This window comes from Zalophus californianus, chromosome 11, assembly GCF_009762305.2.
Source record: "Zalophus californianus isolate mZalCal1 chromosome 11, mZalCal1.pri.v2, whole genome shotgun sequence".
Lineage (NCBI taxonomy): Eukaryota > Metazoa > Chordata > Mammalia > Carnivora > Otariidae > Zalophus > Zalophus californianus.
This window is the reverse complement of record NC_045605.1, coordinates 101,050,483-101,070,791: the sequence shown is the minus strand read 5'-3', so window position 1 is coordinate 101,070,791 and position 20,309 is coordinate 101,050,483. Positions and strand designations below refer to the sequence as shown.

The 20,309-nt window shown below is 39.6% G+C and overlaps 2 protein-coding genes across 2 annotated transcripts; one reads left to right on the top strand and one right to left on the bottom strand.

Moving 5' to 3' along the window:
* The first annotated feature begins 4,828 nt into the window (after nucleotides 1-4,828).
* Nucleotides 4,829-5,770, top strand: LOC113913540 (olfactory receptor 5B12-like). Its single transcript, XM_027577850.1, has one exon. It carries the CDS (start codon nucleotides 4,832-4,834, stop codon nucleotides 5,768-5,770), a length of 939 nt encoding a protein of 312 aa, XP_027433651.1. The 5' UTR covers nucleotides 4,829-4,831.
* A 6,502-nt stretch (nucleotides 5,771-12,272) lies between these two features.
* On the bottom strand, nucleotides 12,273-13,187 carry LOC113914499 (olfactory receptor 5B3-like). The gene has a single exon (XM_027579781.1). The coding sequence runs from the start codon at nucleotides 13,185-13,187 to the stop codon at nucleotides 12,273-12,275; it is 915 nt and encodes a 304-aa protein (XP_027435582.1).
* Nucleotides 13,188-20,309: the final 7,122 nt, after the last annotated feature.

Here is a 20,309-nt window from a genome sequence, read left to right as displayed (position 1 = left end):
GTCATTTGCTTAGTAAAAGAAACTGTTATAAATTGTATTTACATTTTGCTGGATTTGGAAACCTGAGAAACTGATCCAAATAGCTCTTCCTTCACTTTTCTTTTTTTAATTTTCTTTCCCAGCTAACTGAGTTGGAATATTCCCCTGCTAGAACAAAGTTGATACAACACTGATGAGTAATCAGGCCAAGGTGTGAGTAAGGAGGGACAAAAAAGCATGTCAGCCATTCTCATATTTAAGATATAAAATCTGTAACTTAAGATTCTTGATGTTTGGCATGTTGTGTCAAGGAGTCTAGTCATGCCCATTTGGGAATTAAAAGGTGAGACAAGACAACTCAGGACTTTGAGCAAAAGTGGCAGTGGCAATCTGTTTTCCTGGTTAGGCTCCCTCCACTGTTGCCATCCCTGCCTATCACATAGGTGTGGGTGATAATGTGGGGGAGAGAGGTGATCTTGATGTACACAACAGAAATGAACTCTGGCTAACTTAAGCAGAAAAGAAATTTATTAGAAGATTAAAGGGGTGCTCACAAAACCAAAGGGAATATGTGATAATTTAGGCTAAGAAAATCGGTGTTAAACAAAGAAAGCCAGAAGGCAGGAACCACAGGCAAGACAAAGCCCTTGAAAGAGTTTTGTTAAGACAATTCCTCTGGCACATCCACCATTTCTGCCTTGGACGCTACTATTGACGGCTGCCACTACCACAACTGTTGGACCCTTGCTAATGTCATATGCCATAACACCTATTGCAAAAAATTCTAACTATCCTAACTTCTGTATGGCATTAATTGCATTCCTTTGGCTGAGATAAGTTCTTCTGATGCTTGCTGAGCTGTGAGCATGGTAAGCATAATAATAATAATAATAATAATAATAATTACTGCTCTCAAATACATCCCTCCTAGTACATTGACCATGTTCTTAGTGCTTACACGTCTTAATTAATTTAATCTTCACAGCAACTTCACAAATAAGTACTATTGTAATTCCCATTTTACTTAAGAGGAACTGAGGCTTAGAGACATTAATTAGCTCCCCCACATTCCAGGACAGTTTGGACAGAACCAGGATCTGCACACATGCCACCCTCTGGAGTCTTCTCTTGTGAACTTGTGAACACAGTGTTGTACAGTTTCCTACTTGTGAACCCAGTGCTGTAGTTTCCTACCACGTTTCATATATTGGGCAATTATCAAAAGTAGGAAGAGTTTGGGTGAAGGGCATCCAGAAAAATGTCGTATCTCAGCTCCTGGTGGCCATGTTATAGTTTCTACAAAGACATATATCTGGAATTTCTTTGTTGAGTCCCTGGGTTGTTCAGCTTAGTCTGGAAGTCAGTGGGCAAACTGAATATGCTATAGATGAATTCTTGCTTCCCTGCTTTGTCAATTTAAGCAGCTCGTATTTGAATTCTTCTTTTCTCACTTGAATTCTTACTTCTCAGTTTGCTAATTATTAACACACACCTCAACCCCACTATGGTAGGGTCTGTGGAATTGAGTCATGGTGACTTCTAAGGCCCCTAGGGGGTAAATTATTTCTTTTAGAGACAATGGGCACTTTCAGAAATGAATGGAGGCTCTCTCACAAAAAAGTAAGACTTTGCAATTGTTTTTTACAATGTTTGGTGAGAGTTTACTGTGTACCTGGCTTTGTTTTAAAAGCATATAAATGTTAATTAATATGCTTCTCATAACAACTGTATGAAGTAGGCACTATCATTGTCTTCATTTTACAAATGAGGGAGCTGAAGTGTAGAGGGGTTATATAACCTGTAACCTTCTCCACATTAATTTTTGGAGGTCATGTGGCTGTGCGACAACACAACTTCCATAATGCTCCAGCCTGGTTTTCATGACCTCTCTCACGATTCTGTCTGATTGCCATTGGGAAATTTAATGCTGAATCTTTTCTGAAGATATCTGCACTGTCAAGAAGAAATAATCCCAAGTCATGTAAATACATCAATGTTATGCCTTAACAAACTAAGCTGGGTCTCTAATTGCTTCTTCTCTACGTGAATGGACTCAGAGGCTATGGTTGCTCTCTTGGGTACCTATTCCACTGAGAATCTCATGTATGTATAAATCCCTCTGTTTCCCCATCATTAGCTCCTAACATCCCAACATGACTCTATTTGACATCACTTTGGAGGGACCAGTCTGTGTGCCATAGGCTCTTTGGTGTTCTTTTTGTGAATCTTCATGTAAAATGTTGTCTATTTCACTAAGTGGCCTTATTTCACAGACATATTACTCTGAGCCTGTGAAATGAGCAGGGACAAAATCCCAGGCCGAAATTTTGTCCCTGGTGGGTATGATGATTCTTTTTTGGAGTGGCTCAGGACTGTAGAGTCCATTCAGAGACTTTCTTCTGTTTTTCCTCATGGCAGCATCTCTGTGTGACAGGTTGGAGAATATTTTATAATCCCCATCTAGTAACTACCTTTTCTTTATATCTCCCTGCCTCTAGAGAACCTCAATCTTTGTGACCAGACATTAAGCAAGGAGATCAATGGGACATTTTCTTTCTCTTTGAGTGGCACTAGCAATTTGAAGATCATAAGTGAAGTTGTGTCACCTTCCTTGAAGGGCAAGGTAAATGTTTAGCTCAGTTCTCTGGTCTGTTAGATTGTGGTATTTGAAGATGTGCTATGTGAAGTTACAAGGGCAACACCTTCCCAACACCTTCCCAACACCGATTTTTCAGAGTTTAATATTCTTACCCTTCCAGACTGCTTGGCTGGAGTCCAGATGTTAGAGGAACCTTTATTGATTAGGAAAATGGTGATTTTTCTCAAATAATAGAGATGGTATTTTTCTCATCATTTAACATCCCTGCACCTAAGAGAGCACTTAGAAACTGGTAAGGACTCAGTACATCTTTGTTGAGGTAATGAGTGAAAAGATGAATAAATGAATACATGAATGAATGAATGAATCTCTGAATGAGCTGTTTATTAAGCCTGTTAATGAAGCACATTCTGAAGTACCTGGTACTGTGTTATTAAAGCTAGTCTCATGTGCAACTTAACAGAGGCTTTGCAGAGGCCCTGGATCAAAGGTTTTAGACTTCTGTGAATAAGTAACAGTAGTGCCTGGCTACCCATTATTGTTGATATTATTGTTGTTTTTTTAAGATCTATTTATTTATTTTGAGAGAGAGTGAGAGAGAGCACATGTGAGCAGTGGGGGAGGAGGAGCAGAGGGAGAGGAAGAGAGAATCTCAAGCAGAGTCCATGCTGAGCATGGAGCCTGGTGCGGGGCTTGATCTCATGACCCTGAGAGCATGATCCTGAGATCACGAACCTGAGATCATGACCTGAGCCAAAACCAAGAGTCTGACACTCAACCAACTGAGCCACCCAGGAGCTCTATTGATCTTATTGTTGTTAGCTTTAAAAAGACATGGCCTATGGGACACATTTATTATCTACTTGAAAAGACAAAACTTTGGCATCGTTAATATCTACTCCTTGGCTCCCACCATCTTTCAGCTCCCATATCTGCATCTCACCTCTGATTTTCTCTTCTTACCTTTTCCAGTGACCCACTGCAGGACTCAGTTCTTACCACACATGGCCTAAGTGATGCCATGGCTTAGAGCGGGTACACAGGAGGTGGTGACAAGGACATCAATTCAGGCTATATTTTGAAGGTAGAGATAACAAGATGTGCTCATGGACTACATGTGGAGCGTGAGGGAAAGAGCCAGGGCTGAATAATTCTGGCATTAAGAGATTCTTTGTGGAAGACTTTATCAGGGTTAGCCAGATATGTAACCTGGATTCTGAGAATTGTGGAGGCTATTTTATACAGAGATTATACAGTTGGCTGAAATAATTGGTATAACCTTCAAGAGATTCCTTTTGCAGTAGTCATGCCATGAAAGATAGTATCTCAACATTTGTACCTGTTATCATTCCTGATGTTTGGCCCCCAATTTTTTGTTGTTAATATTTTTAAAACAGTATGTTTGTTTAAACAGATTTGAATTTAAGTTATGAGGTCACTCACCCACATAAGTTTCTTTAGTAGTATGGTTCCAATAATTGTGTTGGTTTCTTTGTTATTTTTTTCAACAGCCTTATATACATACTATTAATAATAATAATATTTATTTAATAATAATACAACTTATGATTTATTACACACTATTAGGCAGTATTTGGGGTGATTCAAATATATCAACTCATTAAATTCTCCAAACAGCCTTGTGAAGTACTATTATTATCACCTCTGTTTTAAACTGACACACGGAAAGGCTGTGACTTGCCCAGGATTACCAGCTAGCAAGTGGAAATGCCAGGATTTGAATGCAGATAGGTCACCCAGACACCATGTTCTTCACTATAACAATATGCCGCCCCTGGAAATACTTGTGTTGTTTTCAAAGTGCCTTTTAAAATTCCTCTAAGAATCTTGTAATATAGTAAAAGTAGGAAACACAATGCCCACTTAGTTTTTTCAGATGAAGAAATTAAAGCTCAGGAACATTTATGTTGCTTTTCTGAGGCAATAAAATGAAGATCACAGAAACCTTCAACCTACATGAAAATAAGCAATAGCCAGTTTGAAGATAACTGAGTGGTAATTTGGAATATCTCAGTGGGGTCAGGCACTGACAAGTATGTATGTACCCTTACACATTGAAAGATGGAGGTCAGAAGATGCCAGTCTCTGGGTTACTGGGAACCCTGTACTGGTAATGGTGTCATGGTGCACTCATGTCATTTGGGTGACTTGGGTGAGCTCTGAGTCATTTTCCATGCATAAGTAATTTATCCATTTTGCCTTCTGGTGAACCATAATTTCAAAATAGTATCTATGGAGAACAGCACCAAGGTGAATGAGTTTAGGCTCTTGGGACTGACCGACAGCCCAGAACTGCAAATCCCTCTCTTCATAATGTTCATTTTCATTTATCTCACTACCCTCATTGGAAATCTTGGGATGCTCCTGGTGATTCTGTTGGACTCTCGTCTCCACACTCCCATGTATATTTTCCTCAGTAACCTCTCTCTGGTGGACTGTGCTTACTCCTCAGCTGTTACCCCCAGTGTGATGGCTGGGTTTCTCACAGGGGATAAAGTCATTTCCTATGGTGGATGTGTTGCTCAGATGTTCTTCTTTGTGGCTTTTGCCAGTGTAGACTGTTTCCTGTTAGCTGCCATGGCTTATGATCGGCAGGCAGCAGTATGTAAGCCCTTACATTATATCACCGCTGTGACTACAAGCTTGTGTGCTCAAACGGCAGTAAGCTGCTATGTCTGGGGCTTTGTTGACTCTGTCATCTATACTGGATTCACATTTTGCCTCTCTTTCTGCCATTCCAATGTGGCCCATCACTTTTTCTGTGATATCCCCCCAATTTTGGCTCTTTCCTGCCTTTATATCTATATAAATAAGATTGTGCTCTTTACCTTAGCAGCTTTCAGTGTCTGTTTTGCCCTTGTAGTTATCTTGACCTCCTATCTGTTCATCTTCATTGCCATCCTGAGGATGTGCTCAGCTGAGGGAAGGAAGAAAGCTTTCTCCACCTGTGCCTCACAGCTCACTGCTGTAACCACCTTCTATGGGACTGTCATGTTTATGTACTTACAACCCAGTTCTAGTCATTCTATGGACAATGACCAAATGGCATCTATGTTCTATACAATAATAGTCCCCACGTTGAACCCTATTGTCTATAGTCTAAGGAATAAAGAGGTGAATAATGCTTTCAGGAAAGCCACTAAGAAGCTGAAAATTCTGTTCAGCCCATAGATCAATTAGAGAGATTATAAAAGCTGTATAGTTAATCAGTTATCTATTGTTGTGTAGCAAAATATCACAATGCTTAAAACAACAGTTTATTATTTCTCATAATTCTGTGGTTGGTGGGGTAGTTCCTTTACTGCTTTCCTATGGGCCCACTCATGAAGTTGCATACCTTCTGCAAGGTCAGCTGGGCTGAAAGGTTCATGTTTCTAACTCATATTTCTAACTGTGGATTCTGGTTACTGTCCACCTCTTCTCCACATGCTCTTTCATCCTCCAGAGGATGGACAAGCTTTATTACATATTTTAAGTATGAAAGTAAAACTGAACAGTTTCTTGAAATTTAGACTCCTAACTTACACATTTTCTCTACCACATTATACTAATCAATGGTGTCAAAGGGTTGGCCCCAATGCAAGCATGAAGAAAGACTCCACCTCTTGAGGGAAATAGCTGCAAAGAATTTGTGCCCATAGTTAATCTACCATAATTAGAAATTAGGTTAAACTGCTGTAACAGAGAAAGCCAAAATACAGTGGCTTAAATACCATAGCAATTTGTTCTCAAATAATGGAAGCTAATGTAGCAACGTGAAAATGAACTCTCTGGACGGCTGGTGTGTCTTGGTCATTCAGGGCCAGGTTCAGTCCACCTAACCTCTCTCTATTATCTCCTAGAGTGTTGAGTGTTGAGTTTGTCCTCATCATAACTCTTCTGTCTGGAGGAAAGGAGGAAGAGATGAGTTGAAAGAAAAATAATATCTCTTCAAGAAAGTAATATAGTCACTATCTGCATGACTTCTGAGTACATTCCATTGGCAAGGATTTAGTCATAAGTCCACAAAAACAACCTGCAAAATCAACTTCAAAATTTAATCTCTGTCTAAAAGACAGTGGATGAAGCTGAAATCTCAATACTTTTGGAAAAAATAATGGAAAAACATATCCTGGAAAGCCAGGATACTGCCACACAATTAGTAACTGAATCTGAGCTTCTAAGCCCTGGAACTTTCTCAATAAAAGGTCAGAGAGATGAGTAGCCAGTGAGTGGTGTTCTAGAGGTGAGTGGTGTTCTAGAAACCAAGTGATGAGAAATGCATCAAGAGGAAATGGATGTGTCTGAGCTGCTAGTAGGTTAAGCAATATCAAGACTAAGAACTGGAAATAGGCCATAGTGATAGCAAGTTGGTGGGTGACTTTGAATGGTTATAGCTAGATGGTGGAAGAACAAATCTCATTAAATGTATACTCTACAATCTAGTCCATGATTATTCTTTGCTTTACATCATTTCTAAGTATTTTCCCAACCTGCATGATGGAGTAAATGTATGTTGTCTTTTCCCAGAGCAGCTAGAGAGATAAGGCTTTGAGACTTTCAACTTTGAGAAGAGAGATAGACAGAGCCTAACAACATGATGGGAAGCCACGGTTTCAGGAGATGACTGGTAAAAAGATGTTTTGGCAGTAGATGATGCTTCATGAACTTGAGCATCAGTTATATCGAATGCCTACTTTGCAGCAATTCGTTGTTCTGGGCTTCACTTCCCCTCCATTTTGTCTGAGTACAAGATTATTGTGTAACTGGTTCTTTAGAAGAATGGAGAAGGAGTGGTTTAGGTCACCTTGGGGAAAAGCAGTGTAGAGACAGGAAAAGAAGAGGCACAGGAGGTGGTGTGGTGCTTGAAGTGATGGACAAGTAAGACAAAGGAAGGGATTTGGAACAGGAACTGAGAGACAAAAGGAAAACTTAAACACACACAATCCCTACTCAAAGACACCTCAGAACCATTTAGGAAGGTACTCAGCCTCTTGTAGCTAGCTAGTTGCTATTTAATCTACCAGTTAAAGGAAAGAAGGCTGGAGGATTTGGGTTCATTTGAGTTACAACTGAGAAGTGAGATGGGCTCTTTGGAGAAAGAACTGATTACCGGGTTGGGACAGGAATAGCACAAGAGGAACCTGGAGTGTCTTGTAGTTCCAGAAAGTAAGGAGGAGAAAAACAAGAGGGTTGGGTATATCAAAAGGAAACAAGAGTAAAACTGAAAGTGCTCCCAATGGCCAAAGACAGAACAACTTGAACAAGAAAGTAAATAACATAGGACTACACTGTACCCCAAAGTATAAAGCAGATATATGTAAGTTGGTATTGATGGAAGTAATTAATAAATAAATAAGTAAGCAAACAAATCTTCCTTATAGAAAAATTCTAAATAATATATTCAGACTTCCCCAGGAGGTAGAGTGTAGTCCCTTCCACCATGAGTGTGTCCTGAACTTAGTGTGATGTTTCTAAAGTGTACAGCATGCAGGGGAGAAAGGCAACATTACACTGAAGCCCCTGGCAAACATACCTTCTTTAGGTGATTAAGGTTAAGACCCCCAGTGACAAGTCATGTTGGTAATGTGTCCCCTGATCAGATATGAATTTGTTATTTTTCTGAAAACCTACAACCCCTGTAACCATGACCAGAAAAAGTATACAAACCTAAATTGAAAGACCTTCTAGAAAATGCCAAAGCAATACTCCTCAGAGCTATTAAGGTAGTTAAAATCCAGGAAAGACTGACCCTCTCACAGATCAGAGGAGACTAAGGAGACAGGACAGTATATGTAGGTTTGGATACCGGATCAGACCCTGTAAGAACAAAACGACATTATCTGAAAAATAATAATCTGCACGAATTCTTCAAGTTTAGAGAATAGTAATGTATCAATGCTGGTCTCTGCGTTTTGACTAGTGTATTATGATAAAGTAAGATGTTAACACTAGGGGAAACTGGGTGGGAGGTAGGTGGGACTTGTTCTAATATCTTAACAAATATTTTGAAAATCTAAAATCATTTTCAAATTTAAAGTCATTATTAAAAAATGGCTCCAGAATAGAAACCATTTTCATAGACTTCAGAGAAGACCTTTGTGTTGCATCACACAGACCCCACCAATGTCAGCAATGTCTTAGGACATTCAAGCACAGGTTTGCAAGTCTTGAGAAGCTGAATGCTTTTAAAATCATGGAGATGAGCACACCTGGACGGCTCAGTATGTTAAGCGTCTGACTCTTGGTTTCAGCTCTGGTCATGATTTCGGGATGAGCTCTGTGCTCATCAAAGAGCCTGCTTGGGATTCTCTCTTTCCCTCTTCCTCTGCCCCTCCCCCTGAGCTCTCTCAATAAATAAATGAATAAATAAAATCTTTTTAAAAATTAAAAAAAAAACCAAAGTAAATAAAAAAGTAAAACCAGGGCGCCTGGGTTGCTCAGTTGGTTAAGCGACTGCCTTCGGCTCAGGTCATGATCCTGGAGTCCCGGGATCGAGTCCCACATCGGGCTTCCTGCTCGGCAGGGAGTCTGCTTCTCCCTCTGACCCTCCCCCCCTCATGCTCTCTCTCTCTCTCATTCTCTCTCTCAAATAAATAAATAAAATCTTTAAAAAAAAAAAAAGTAAAACCATAGAGATAAGAAAAAGAATATGGGTAAAAATTCCTTTGGATAGGTTTATCATAAAACTGAGCTCACCTCTAAGTCAAATAAAATACGCAATGATTATATATTATTATAGCATATTGAGGTAGGTTATGTTTGTTGTGGTAAAGTGTTGTCATGCTTACATTTTCTATGGATGTTTAGTCACTGGAGTTGATTGAATAATCATTATTTATGAAGGACTTTTGCAAGTTGAATAATTTAGAAAACTTTGTGCAGTCTCATATTTTGTGTTGTTACAATTTGCTAAATAAAATGTCTTTCATGTGTTATTTTTCATTTAATGAGAAATTCCTAGAAGAAAAGAATTAAGATGGCTTGATATGATTCACGTGATAGTGTGGCTTCCAAAATTTATTTGTATGAAAGCGGGAAATGCAAACAGTGAGTGAGAGACTATATAAAGAAAACAGCCACATCTCCTAAAATGCTCTCAAATTCTTTTTTAAAGAATTACATAATGGGTAATCAACTATAATTATCAGTAGTTCAAATATATTGACTTCTGGACTCAAAGCTTAATTAATTTATTTATTCATTAATTTAGCAAATGTTTATTGAGAAATTAGTATGAACTAGGGTATAATTTTTGTTTGGGGATAAAGTTGTCGATAAAACAAATTCACTCTTGTGTAGTGTATGTGCTAGGTAGACAGGTAAATGAATAAACAAGCTAACAAACAAATAAATAGAAATACTTGAGTACTGATCAGGACTATGAAGAGTAAAACAAGTTGGGAACAATGTCCAAGGGGTGTGGGGAGACTATTGTATGGTAACACTTAAGCAAAGACCTGAGGGAAGTGAGGGAGCTTTCTGAGCATTGGCAGCAGCAAGTACAAAGACCCTAAGGCAGGAGGGAGCTTGGATGGTCCAGGAACAGCAGGGAACTCAGTGTGAGTGAAGTGGAAGGAGCAAGTAGAGAGCAGCCACACATGATGTAGCTCATCTGAAGCCAAAGTGTCCTGAATGAGGAGCACTAGCCATCTCATAGTATTTCCAGAGAAAAAAATAGCTAATGTGATCATTACTCAGTGCATTTATTTTTTCACAGAATATAAGAAAGGATCATTATAAACAGATAAATTGGAAAATTCCCTTATTATATACTGATCAACTTTTCTTTTTCTGGCCTTCTTTTTTTTTGAAAATTGCCCTGTCAGGAGACATGAACAGACATTTCTGCAAAGAAGACATCCAAATGACCAACAGACACATGAAAAAGTGCTCAACGTCACTCAGCATCAGGGAAATCCAAATCAAAACCTCAGTGAGATACCACCTCACACCAGTCAGAATGGCTAAAATTAACAAGTCAGGAAACGACAGATGTTGGTGAGGATGTGGAGAAAGGGGAACCCTCCTACACTGTTGGTGGGAATGCAAGCTGATGCAGCCACTCTGGAAAGCAGTATGGAGGTTCCTCAAAAAGCTGAAAATAGAGCTACCCTACAACCCAGCAATTGCATTATTGGGTATTTAACCCAAAGATACAAATGTAGTGATCCAAAGGGGCACGTGCATCCCAATGTTTATAGCAGCAATGTCCAAAATAACCAAACTATGGAAAGAGTCTAGATGTCCATCAGCAGATGAATGGATAAAGAAGATGTGGTGTATATATACAATGGAATATTATGCAGCCATCGAAAAAATGAAATCTTGCCATTTGCAATGATGTGGATGAAACTAGAGGGTATTATGCTAAGCAAAATAAGTCAATCAGGGAAAGACAAGTATCATATGATCTCACTGATACGAGGAATTTGAGAAACAAGACAGAGGATCATAGGGGAAGGGAGGGAAAAATGAAACAAGACGAAACCAGAGAGTGAGACAAACCCTAAGAGACTCTTAATCTCAGGAAACAAACTGAGGGTTGCTGGAGAGGAGGGGGGTGGGAAGGTTGAGTTGGCTGGGTGATGGACATTGGGGAGGGTATGTAATATGAAGAGCACTGTGAATTGTGTAAGACTGATGAATCACAGACCTGTACCCCTGAAAAAATAATACATTATATGTTAATTAAAAAATTTAAAAAAGAGAAAATTGCCCTGTGACAAATCTGTTTCCAACAGACAGAATAGTAATTCCTTTAAAATATTGTATGTTGTAGCTTTGAATAAAATGTGCCACAAAAGGCGTATATCTTTATTTAAAAACTTATATCATGTATTTGGGCATCTGGGTGGCTCAGTTGGTCAAATGTCCAACTCTTAATTTCTGCTCAGGTCATTGATCTCAGGGTTGTGAGATCAAGCCCCGCATTAGGCTGTGAGCTGGGCATGGAGTCTGCTTAAGATTCTCTCTCTCTCTCTTTCCTTCTGCCCCTTCACCCTGCTCTCTCTCTCTCTCTAAAAAAAAAAATTATGTCATGTTTTATTTCATTTTGGCCTTTTTTTCACCATCTTAAATCATTTTTTTCTTCTTCAAGTATAATTAACATACAGTGTTGTATTAGTTTCTAGTGTACAATATATCGATGCAACAATTTTATATATTTCTCAGTGCTCATGAAGGTAATGTACTCTTAATCCCCATTTTGGACTCTTGTAAAATTTTCAACTACAGAAATAAATAATGTCAGACATAAATTTATATTCTAATATTTAAATTGGTTATTTTAACTTTTTTATTAAAAATTAGTCATACTACAATCAACTCCTTTAACAAATTCCCCCCTCCTGTGTGTATGTGCACATATGGGATTCTTGCATATGCTTTTTTTCATGGGTTTGTGTGTGCCATGGTTTGCATGGAGGCTTGCATTGCCATATGGTAGAAAAAATAATGAAGATGTAATTAATAAAACTTACTACAAGCAGAGCCCCCAAATTCATAAGATTCCCCTTGGCCATCCTGCTTCAGATATCACATATTTGAACATATATTTTCTCTTCTAGATTATAGATTTTTGAACAAGAAATGGTATCACCTCAGTAATTTAGGTGCAGTGCGAGCATTAAAATGGTCATTGCATATTAGAGACCTGACAACAATGACACAGGTCACTGTGGATACTATGATTTCAAGAGGTAAAACCAACAGACAATTTTGCTTTCTCAACCACCTTCTTGAAAGCAGTTTTAACCTCCTTGTTCCTCAGGCTATAGACCAGGGGATTCAGCATGAGAATGACCATTGTGTAGAACACAGATGCGATTTTGTCTGAGTCCATGGAATGGCAGGAGGTTGGCCCATAGAAGATGGACACTGTAGTGAGGGGGGAGGCAGAGGGAGATAAAGCTTTCTGATATCCCTCGGCTGAGTGCATCTTCAGGATGGTGATAAAAATGAGCAGGTAGGAAATCAAGATAATGAGAGCAAAAAAGATTTTGAAGCTCGCTACAACAAGAACCAGCTCACTGACATGTCTATCAGAGCAAGAGAGAGCCATGACTGCTGAAACATCACAGAAAAAGTGATGGATTAGATTGGACATGCAGAAAGAGAGACTGACAGTGTTCTGAATGTGAATGGAGGCACTAAGGAAACCGCAGATGTAGGAGCCCATGGCCAGACAAGCACACACACCTGTCATCATGGCGGTGGTGTAATGGAGGGGTTTGCACACTGCTGCAAAATGGTCATAAGCCATTGAAGCCAACAGGAAATTTTCCACGGTGGCTAAGGCTACAGAAAAGAACCTCTGAGCAGCATATGCACTGTAGGAGATGACCTTGTCTCCCACAAGGAACCCAGCCGTCACTTTGGGAATTACAGCTGTAGAGTAACAAAAGTCCACCAGAGACAGATTACTGAGGAAAAAGTACATGGGGGTGTGGAGATGGGAGTCCAAGAGAATCAAAAGAATCGTCCCCATGTTACCAACCAGAGTGATGAGGTAAATGAGGGTGAACATGATAAAGAGGGGGATCTGCAGCTCTGGGGCATGGGTTAGTCCCAGAGAGATGAATTCAGTCATTTCTGTGTTGTTTTCCATGGGTATTGTTGGAGAATCACAGGAAGCCCTGGAGGGATGAGAAATAAAGAAACAATAAAAAACAAACAAGTAATTGAAGTGAAATTGAAAGAGATACATAGAAAAATGATAGATCAATAGATGTGCATGGTTTCATTACACCAATAATTCTTACTTCATATTTTTCAGATCTCAAAATTTAATGCATGAATTATCTATATAGTTATACATTGCTAAAACTGAAGGATCTTCATGGATCATATTCCACTTTCTAAGTTTTGTAAATTTGTAAACTGAGATGTGGAAAAAGAATGTCTTGATTAAGATGACGTGTCTATACCTTGGCTCATTGAAGGTAAAAAAAAGATGGCATGTCTGGAATCAAATATATCTGTCATTTCAGTTCCATGGGTCATTAAATGTTTACACTTGTATGTTGCTCTAGACAGAAACTACTTTAGACACTATGCATATATTCATTCTTTTTTCTCAACAACCATATGAGATTGACTGGTTATTACCCCCATTTCATTTATGAAGCACAGAGATTAAGTCATGTGTTCTTGTTTACAACATTATGCTGCCAAAGCCAAGTTTTGTACCCAAGAGTGTTTCTTCAGTCCACTGGTCTCAAGTAAAATTGAATTTAACTCAATTTACAATTACTCATTGTCTCCATTGTCCCACACTCAGTTTTTGGAGCCTTATACTTAGGTAACTGAGCATATAAGCAGAGTAGATGTAGTAGGGTAACTGGAGCAGTAGGGCATATACAACCAGCAGAGGCAATTCAGAGAGCAAGGCACAGCATCCGGTGTAGAGCTCGGGCTCTGGGAAGAGGTGCACATCAGCCCTATCACTGACTACCGAAGGGGTATTGGTTCCAACCTCAGTACCTAGACCTGATTTTCTCCATACACAAAATGAGGATTGTCATGAGATCTACCTCAAGATATTGTCTTCTTTTTTAGTTTTTTTTTAATTAAACTTTTTATTTAAATTCTAGTTAGTTAACAAATATGGTAAAATTGGTTTCAGGTGTAGAACTTAGTGATTCATCACTTATATATTACACCCAGTGCTTACAAGTGCCCTCCTTAATACCCATCACCCAATTAGCCCATCCACCACCCACCTTCCGCCATCAACCCTCAGTTTGTTCTCCATCATTAAGAGTCTCTTATGGTGTGCCTCGCTCTCTCTCTCTCTCTCTTTCCTTATAGAAATAAAGAGATAAGGCATTATAAACAATGAGCAAAATGCTGGGTGTTTAGCATGGCCTAATATATAAGTTAGCTGTAGTATTGTCCTTAGGATGGAATGATAGCCCTTATGTTTGTTTGAGAAAGGTGGGTGGTGACATGCAGAAATTCAGGGATGGATGAGTTCTGAAGTTTATAGCCTCTCTTTGATTTCCTTGTTCTCACACACTTGGTCCATTGATGATTTTGTCCCCTCCAGTGTTCCTCAGTCTGTCTGTCCTCTGTCAGCTTGAGTGGCTGTTCTAGCCATTCCAAATGAGCCATTCTTTTGCTTAATTTCTTTCTTAAAATCCATATTTTAGCATGAGTCAAAGAATGTCCTTTCTGAAACTCATTCTTCCTCTCATTACTATCATCTCATGGTTGAATCACCAAGATCAAGGGCTGAAAGGTCCTGGTTTGTTGGCTGCCTTTAGCCTGCAGGTCTGTTTTGGTAGTGAGCTCCACATTTAAAAACATTTTTTAAATGTTTTTTATTTATTTATTCATGAGAGTCAGAGAGAGAGAGAGAGAGAGGCAGAGGCAGAGGGAGAAGCAGGCTTCCTGCCGAGCAGGGAGCCCGATGCAGGACTCGATCCCAGGACCCTGGGATCCTGACCTGAGCCGAAGGCAGACACAACCAACTGAGCCATTCAGGTGCCTCTCAAATTTTTTTATGTGATATGATCTTATATAGGAACAGTGCCTTCAATCTTTTGAATTTGAATTTGAAGGCTTTAGAAAGACATCTCTTCTGCTAATCATTCTCTACCACTGTCCTCCCGCTTCTGCAAATCTTCCCTCAGCAAGCCCAGCTCTAAAATCATTAAGTTTGTCAACCTCTGACAATTGTAACCACTCTTAGAATGTGGCATGTTCTACAAATAGTAAGAGCTATATGCTTATATATTTTTCTTTATGCATATCTGTACATATATATTTATGTGTGTGTGTATGTAAACACATATCATTACATTTAAATTCACGGTAAGTAGAATTATTACTCCCAAGTTACCATTAAGAAAACTGAGGATTTGAGGAATTATGTAAAGCTCTACAACTGCTTGGCTCAGATGAGGAAGAGTCAAGATTCAAATCCAGCTGTGACCAAATCAAAAGCCTGTGCTTTTAGGGGCGCCTGGGTGGCTCAGTCGTTAAGCGTCTGCCTTCGCCTCAGGTCATGTTCCCAGGGTCCTGGGATCGAGCCCCACGTCTGGCTCCCTGCTCGGCAGGAAGCCTGCTTCTCCCTCTCCCGTTCCCCCTGCTTGTGTTCCCTCTCTCGCTATGTCTCTCTCTGTCAAATAAATAAATAAAATCTTTAAAAAAAACCTGTGCTTTTAGTGACCTTATCATTGGCCTTTACAGATGTGCTAACAATAATAATAAGGATGACATTATGCATTATGCAGGAAAGATTACAGTGGAGTACAGATCTGGTTAATTATAACACTTTTGTAGTTTATAGAATGTTTATTTTACTGTCTTCTGTTTTTCTTAACCTCCAATGAGAGGACAGAGATAGCAAGCATAAGATGAATTTAAAACTTACTGAATAAGAGCTTCACCTATCTTTTTTGTTTGGTGGATCTTTTATTTTTTTTAAAGATTTTATTTATTTATTCATGAGAGACAGAGAGAGAGAGAGAGAGAGAGAGAGAGGCAGAGGGAGAAGCAGGCTCCCCGCCGAGCAGGGAGCCTGATGCGGGACTCGATCCCAGGACCCTGGGATCCTGACCTGAGCCAAAGGCAGACGCTTAACCATCTGAGCCACCCAGGCGTCCTGGTGGATCTTTTAAAAGACAGCAGCATGATGGTATTCCATAAGTATCACTAAACTCCCCATTGACAGAAGTTTTGATATTTAAATCTCAGTCTCAGCTCACTACTTTAGACGTAATGTTCAAATCATCTATTTCTGTGCTCAAATAATTCATAGTAGGTAGAGTAGCCCCATGGATTTTGCATGAATTACACTTCTCGCTAAAAATACATTTGCAACAACGTGGATGGGACTAGAGGGTATTATGCTAAGTGGAATAAGCCAGTCAGAGAAATACAAATACCATATGATTTCACTCATATGTGGAATTTAAGAAACAAAACAGATGAACATAGGGTAAGGGAAGGAAAAATAAAATAAGATAGAAACAGAGATGGAGGCAAACCATAAGAGACTCTTAGCTCTAGGGAACAGACTGAGGGTTGTTGGAGGGGAGGTGGGTGGGGCGATGGGGTAACTGGGTGATGGGCATTAAGGAGGGCACTTGATGGAATGAGCACTGGCTGTTATGTGCAACTGATGAACCACTAAATTCTACCCCTGAAACTAGTAATTCAACTTAGTTAGTTGAATTTAAATAAAGAAATATATAGAGAGACTGACATTATATATAATATAATATATATATATTTATACGCACACACACATATATGTATGGATCATAGACGCTTACCTTGCTGCTGGAAAAGAAGGGATAGGAAATCCTGAATAGTGAGTCTGAAATCAGACTTTTTGCCATGGAATAACGCCTATATACTGTTATAGATGTTCTCTATCAGCTATCAGCCAAAATATTCCAAGACCTTTAAGGCAGGTAAAGATGAAGGAAAGATTCCAACAGGGAGTCACAAACCTGATCCATGTCCTGAATCTACCATTAATTCTTCCTATGCTTTGGAGGAGTCACTTGTTCTCTCCTTATTTGTAAGATAAAGAATAAAGTGACCTCTCCTACATCATTCACAGAATTATGTCTGTGGTAAGCAAAGGAAGGAAGCTCAGTAAAACATCTTGCTGAGGGGTTATCCCTTTAAAGTCAATCAGTATAATTTTCCTGTTGAAATGTTTTCCCTGCCCATGATTGCAGGCTTGAAGCAAATTCTCAAGTCCAAGTCAGGGAGGAAGGTCTGCAAGTACTAGCAACTATTAACAGTCAAATGAATAAATGGTGGCCAAAGGGGCTCGGCACATGGTCTGGTCCCTCTAAAAATGATGTCCTGTGAGTCATGTTGGGATTTCAGGGGCTAACTCATGGAATCAGGAGGGAGTTATGTAGACATGGAGTTCTCTGTGCATGTCCCCCAGGAGGGCATCTATAGCTCTCATCCACCTTCTTAGGGAGAAGCAATTAAACAGCCTGTGGGGCCCTAGCTGGATTTGATTAAGGTCACACATGTTTTCATATCACTTGTTATTTCTTATTTTCCCCCTTTTCTAATTAAAGCAGAATTTATACACAATAACATCCTTAGTTTCTATTGTATAAATTTCAGAGTTTGGTTACATTTACAAGGTCATGTAACCACTAGCACAATTGCGATATAGAAGAATTCCATCATCTAAACCAAACCCTCCAGCTTCTTTGTGATCAATCCCTTCTCCCACCTGCCGCACCTGGAAACCACTAAACTGGTTTTGTCCGTGTAATTTTGCCTTTGCAAGAATGTCCTATAAATTGAATCCCAGTGTGTAGCCTTTGTATCTGGATTCCTTCACTTAGCACAGTGTGTCTGAGATTCATCCATATTGTTACCTGTATTAATTTCCCAAGACTGCCATTAAAAAGTACCACAAAACAGGTGTTTTAAACAACAGAAATTTATTGTCTCACATTTCTGGCCCTAGGAGCCTGTGGTCAATGTGTCGACAGGGTTGGTTCTGCTGGTTGCTTGTGATTTCTGAAAGGCAGAATTTGTTTCACATCTGTCTTTGAGCATCTGGGTGATGTGTTGGCATTCTTTGGCATTCCTTGGTCTGCTACATCTTCTTGACTTCTGTCTTCGTCATCATATGGTGTTCTCCCCTTATGTTTGTGTCTGTCTAAATTTCCCTTCTTAAAGGGACATGAGTCCTGTTAGATTTGGGGCCCATCCTACCCCAGTATGATCTCATTTTAAGTAATCAAATTTGCAACGATCCTGTTTACAGATAAGATCATATTTTGAAGTACTGAGGTTAGGACTTCAACAAATGAGACATTGAACTGGACTTTGGACTTCTCATAAGAGCATTTTGTTACTTATATTGTTAAATCTGTCTTTCTGTAAGGGAACATGGGTTTGGACTTTCCATTGCTCCATCCTGCTTATCTCACTCTCTGGTCCTTTATTATATGATTAATGGCTTGGCAGGACTAATTCTTCAAAGTGTATTTCCCCTGAAGTACATAAGCTCTGATGTCCCGGCTTTATTTTTTTTTTCCTTCTTTATCTCTTAGCCTACCTTCCTATGGATTGCTCTTGGGTCCTTATGAACCATTTACACAGCAAAAATTATTCTTAAATCCCCTTAACCAAGTAGACCCCAAATTTCATATTTTACCATTGGATGTTTGTATGAGTTGGATACCACTTTCACAGTTCAGGGACATTATAATTTTGCCCTACATTTAGCCAAGGACTAGTACCTCAGAAATTTTCCTTCCTAGGCCTCCCGAGATGGTGTGGCCTTGGGAATGCAGAACATCTTCCAGACCGACAGGGATAAGTATGACTTTATTTTTAAGACTACTTCTTTAGAGTTATGCCTGGATTAAAGTAGCTTATTTTTAGCCAGCGTTTGGTCAAAGTTGTGCTCGAGTGTGCTTAGAGTTCAAGGTCCTTTGCTAATGGATCACTGTGTGATTTGGTAAAACTTTCATGTTTTCCCCACCTCCGGCTTTTATGGCTCTTAAGTGGATGCTATCTAGGGTGTGAATGCAAGCTTTAGGACCCTTAGGCATGAGTGTGATTTTAGAAGGACTCTTCTTGACTCTCTCTTGCCCCTGTTCTCTCTTTGAATCTACTGGCATCTCGACCATTTTACTTTTTGCTACTAGTATCATGAAATTTTCCAAACCCCTTTTAATTGCTAATCACCAAATCCTCCATGGTTTTCCACGATACTCTTAGGCATGAACTTCTCACTTGCTCTAACTAAAGTCAGTCACTTAGTTTCCCTTAAAACTTGCATCTAAAGTTTTATCATTTTATATTATTGTGCCACATTTTTTAAGACAAAGAATCCAATATTGGTACTTTACTGTTAACTGAAGTCCAGAGTTTGTTCAAATTTCACTACTTTTTCCACTAATGTCCTCTCCCCCTCCCACCACCTTTGGTCAGGATCCGATCTTGGATACCACAGAAGCAAATACAAATTGTGTTATTTTAAGCCAGACTACTACACACTAGTAGTGTGTCAACAGCAGCTCTATGTCCTTGTGGACTGCCTAGCCCGCTGGACATAAACTCTGTACCACTGTACTGGAACTGTGGGGGCAGACAGCATTCAGCTTCTCCCAGAATGATCCTCCTCTTTGTTAAGTAAGTGCTGGTGGGAAGACCATAGCCCTAGGTTTCTTGGCTTGCCCCTCCCAATGTGGAATCACTGCCCAAAAAATAAATTGAGGCAGAGACCATGGGGTCCCCAAATTCTCAGACTTCTGTATGTTGGGGCAAAGATTTTACCCTGGAGATGACAGCCCTGGCCTACCCAGCCTTGCTCAATGGGAACAGTGCTTCCGCAGGATGGGCCTGGGAAGGATGAGAGATGCCAGTGTCTTGCTCCTCATAGAGTGATATTGTAGCCCACTGGAACCTGGAGTTAGAAAGTTTCCCTGCCTTCTTGGACACATTTTCCTGGAATATAACCTCTACCACACAGAGCTGGGAAAGGTGATGGAAGCGGGTCTTGGCTTAAATGCCACAGACGCTGTTCTTAGTAAGATTGAGCAGATCTCCTTGAATAAATATTTCTCCATTTGCTATATGTCCTTAAGATAAGTATAAAGGATTTCAAATTGTTGGGTTTAAAAAAAATAATTTTCACTAGTTATGTTGTTGTTTCACTGAAGAGAAGGTCTGTTGAGCCCTTTGTATGCCGTCTAGAGAGCCCACCGCTAAGATTATTTTTCATAAACTT

Coding starts and splice junctions, on each gene's coding strand:
- LOC113913540 (XM_027577850.1), top strand. CDS start 4,832: ATGGAGAACAGCACCAAGGTGAATGAGTTTAGGCTCTTGGGACTGACC.
- LOC113914499 (XM_027579781.1), bottom strand. CDS start 13,187: ATGGAAAACAACACAGAAATGACTGAATTCATCTCTCTGGGACTAACC.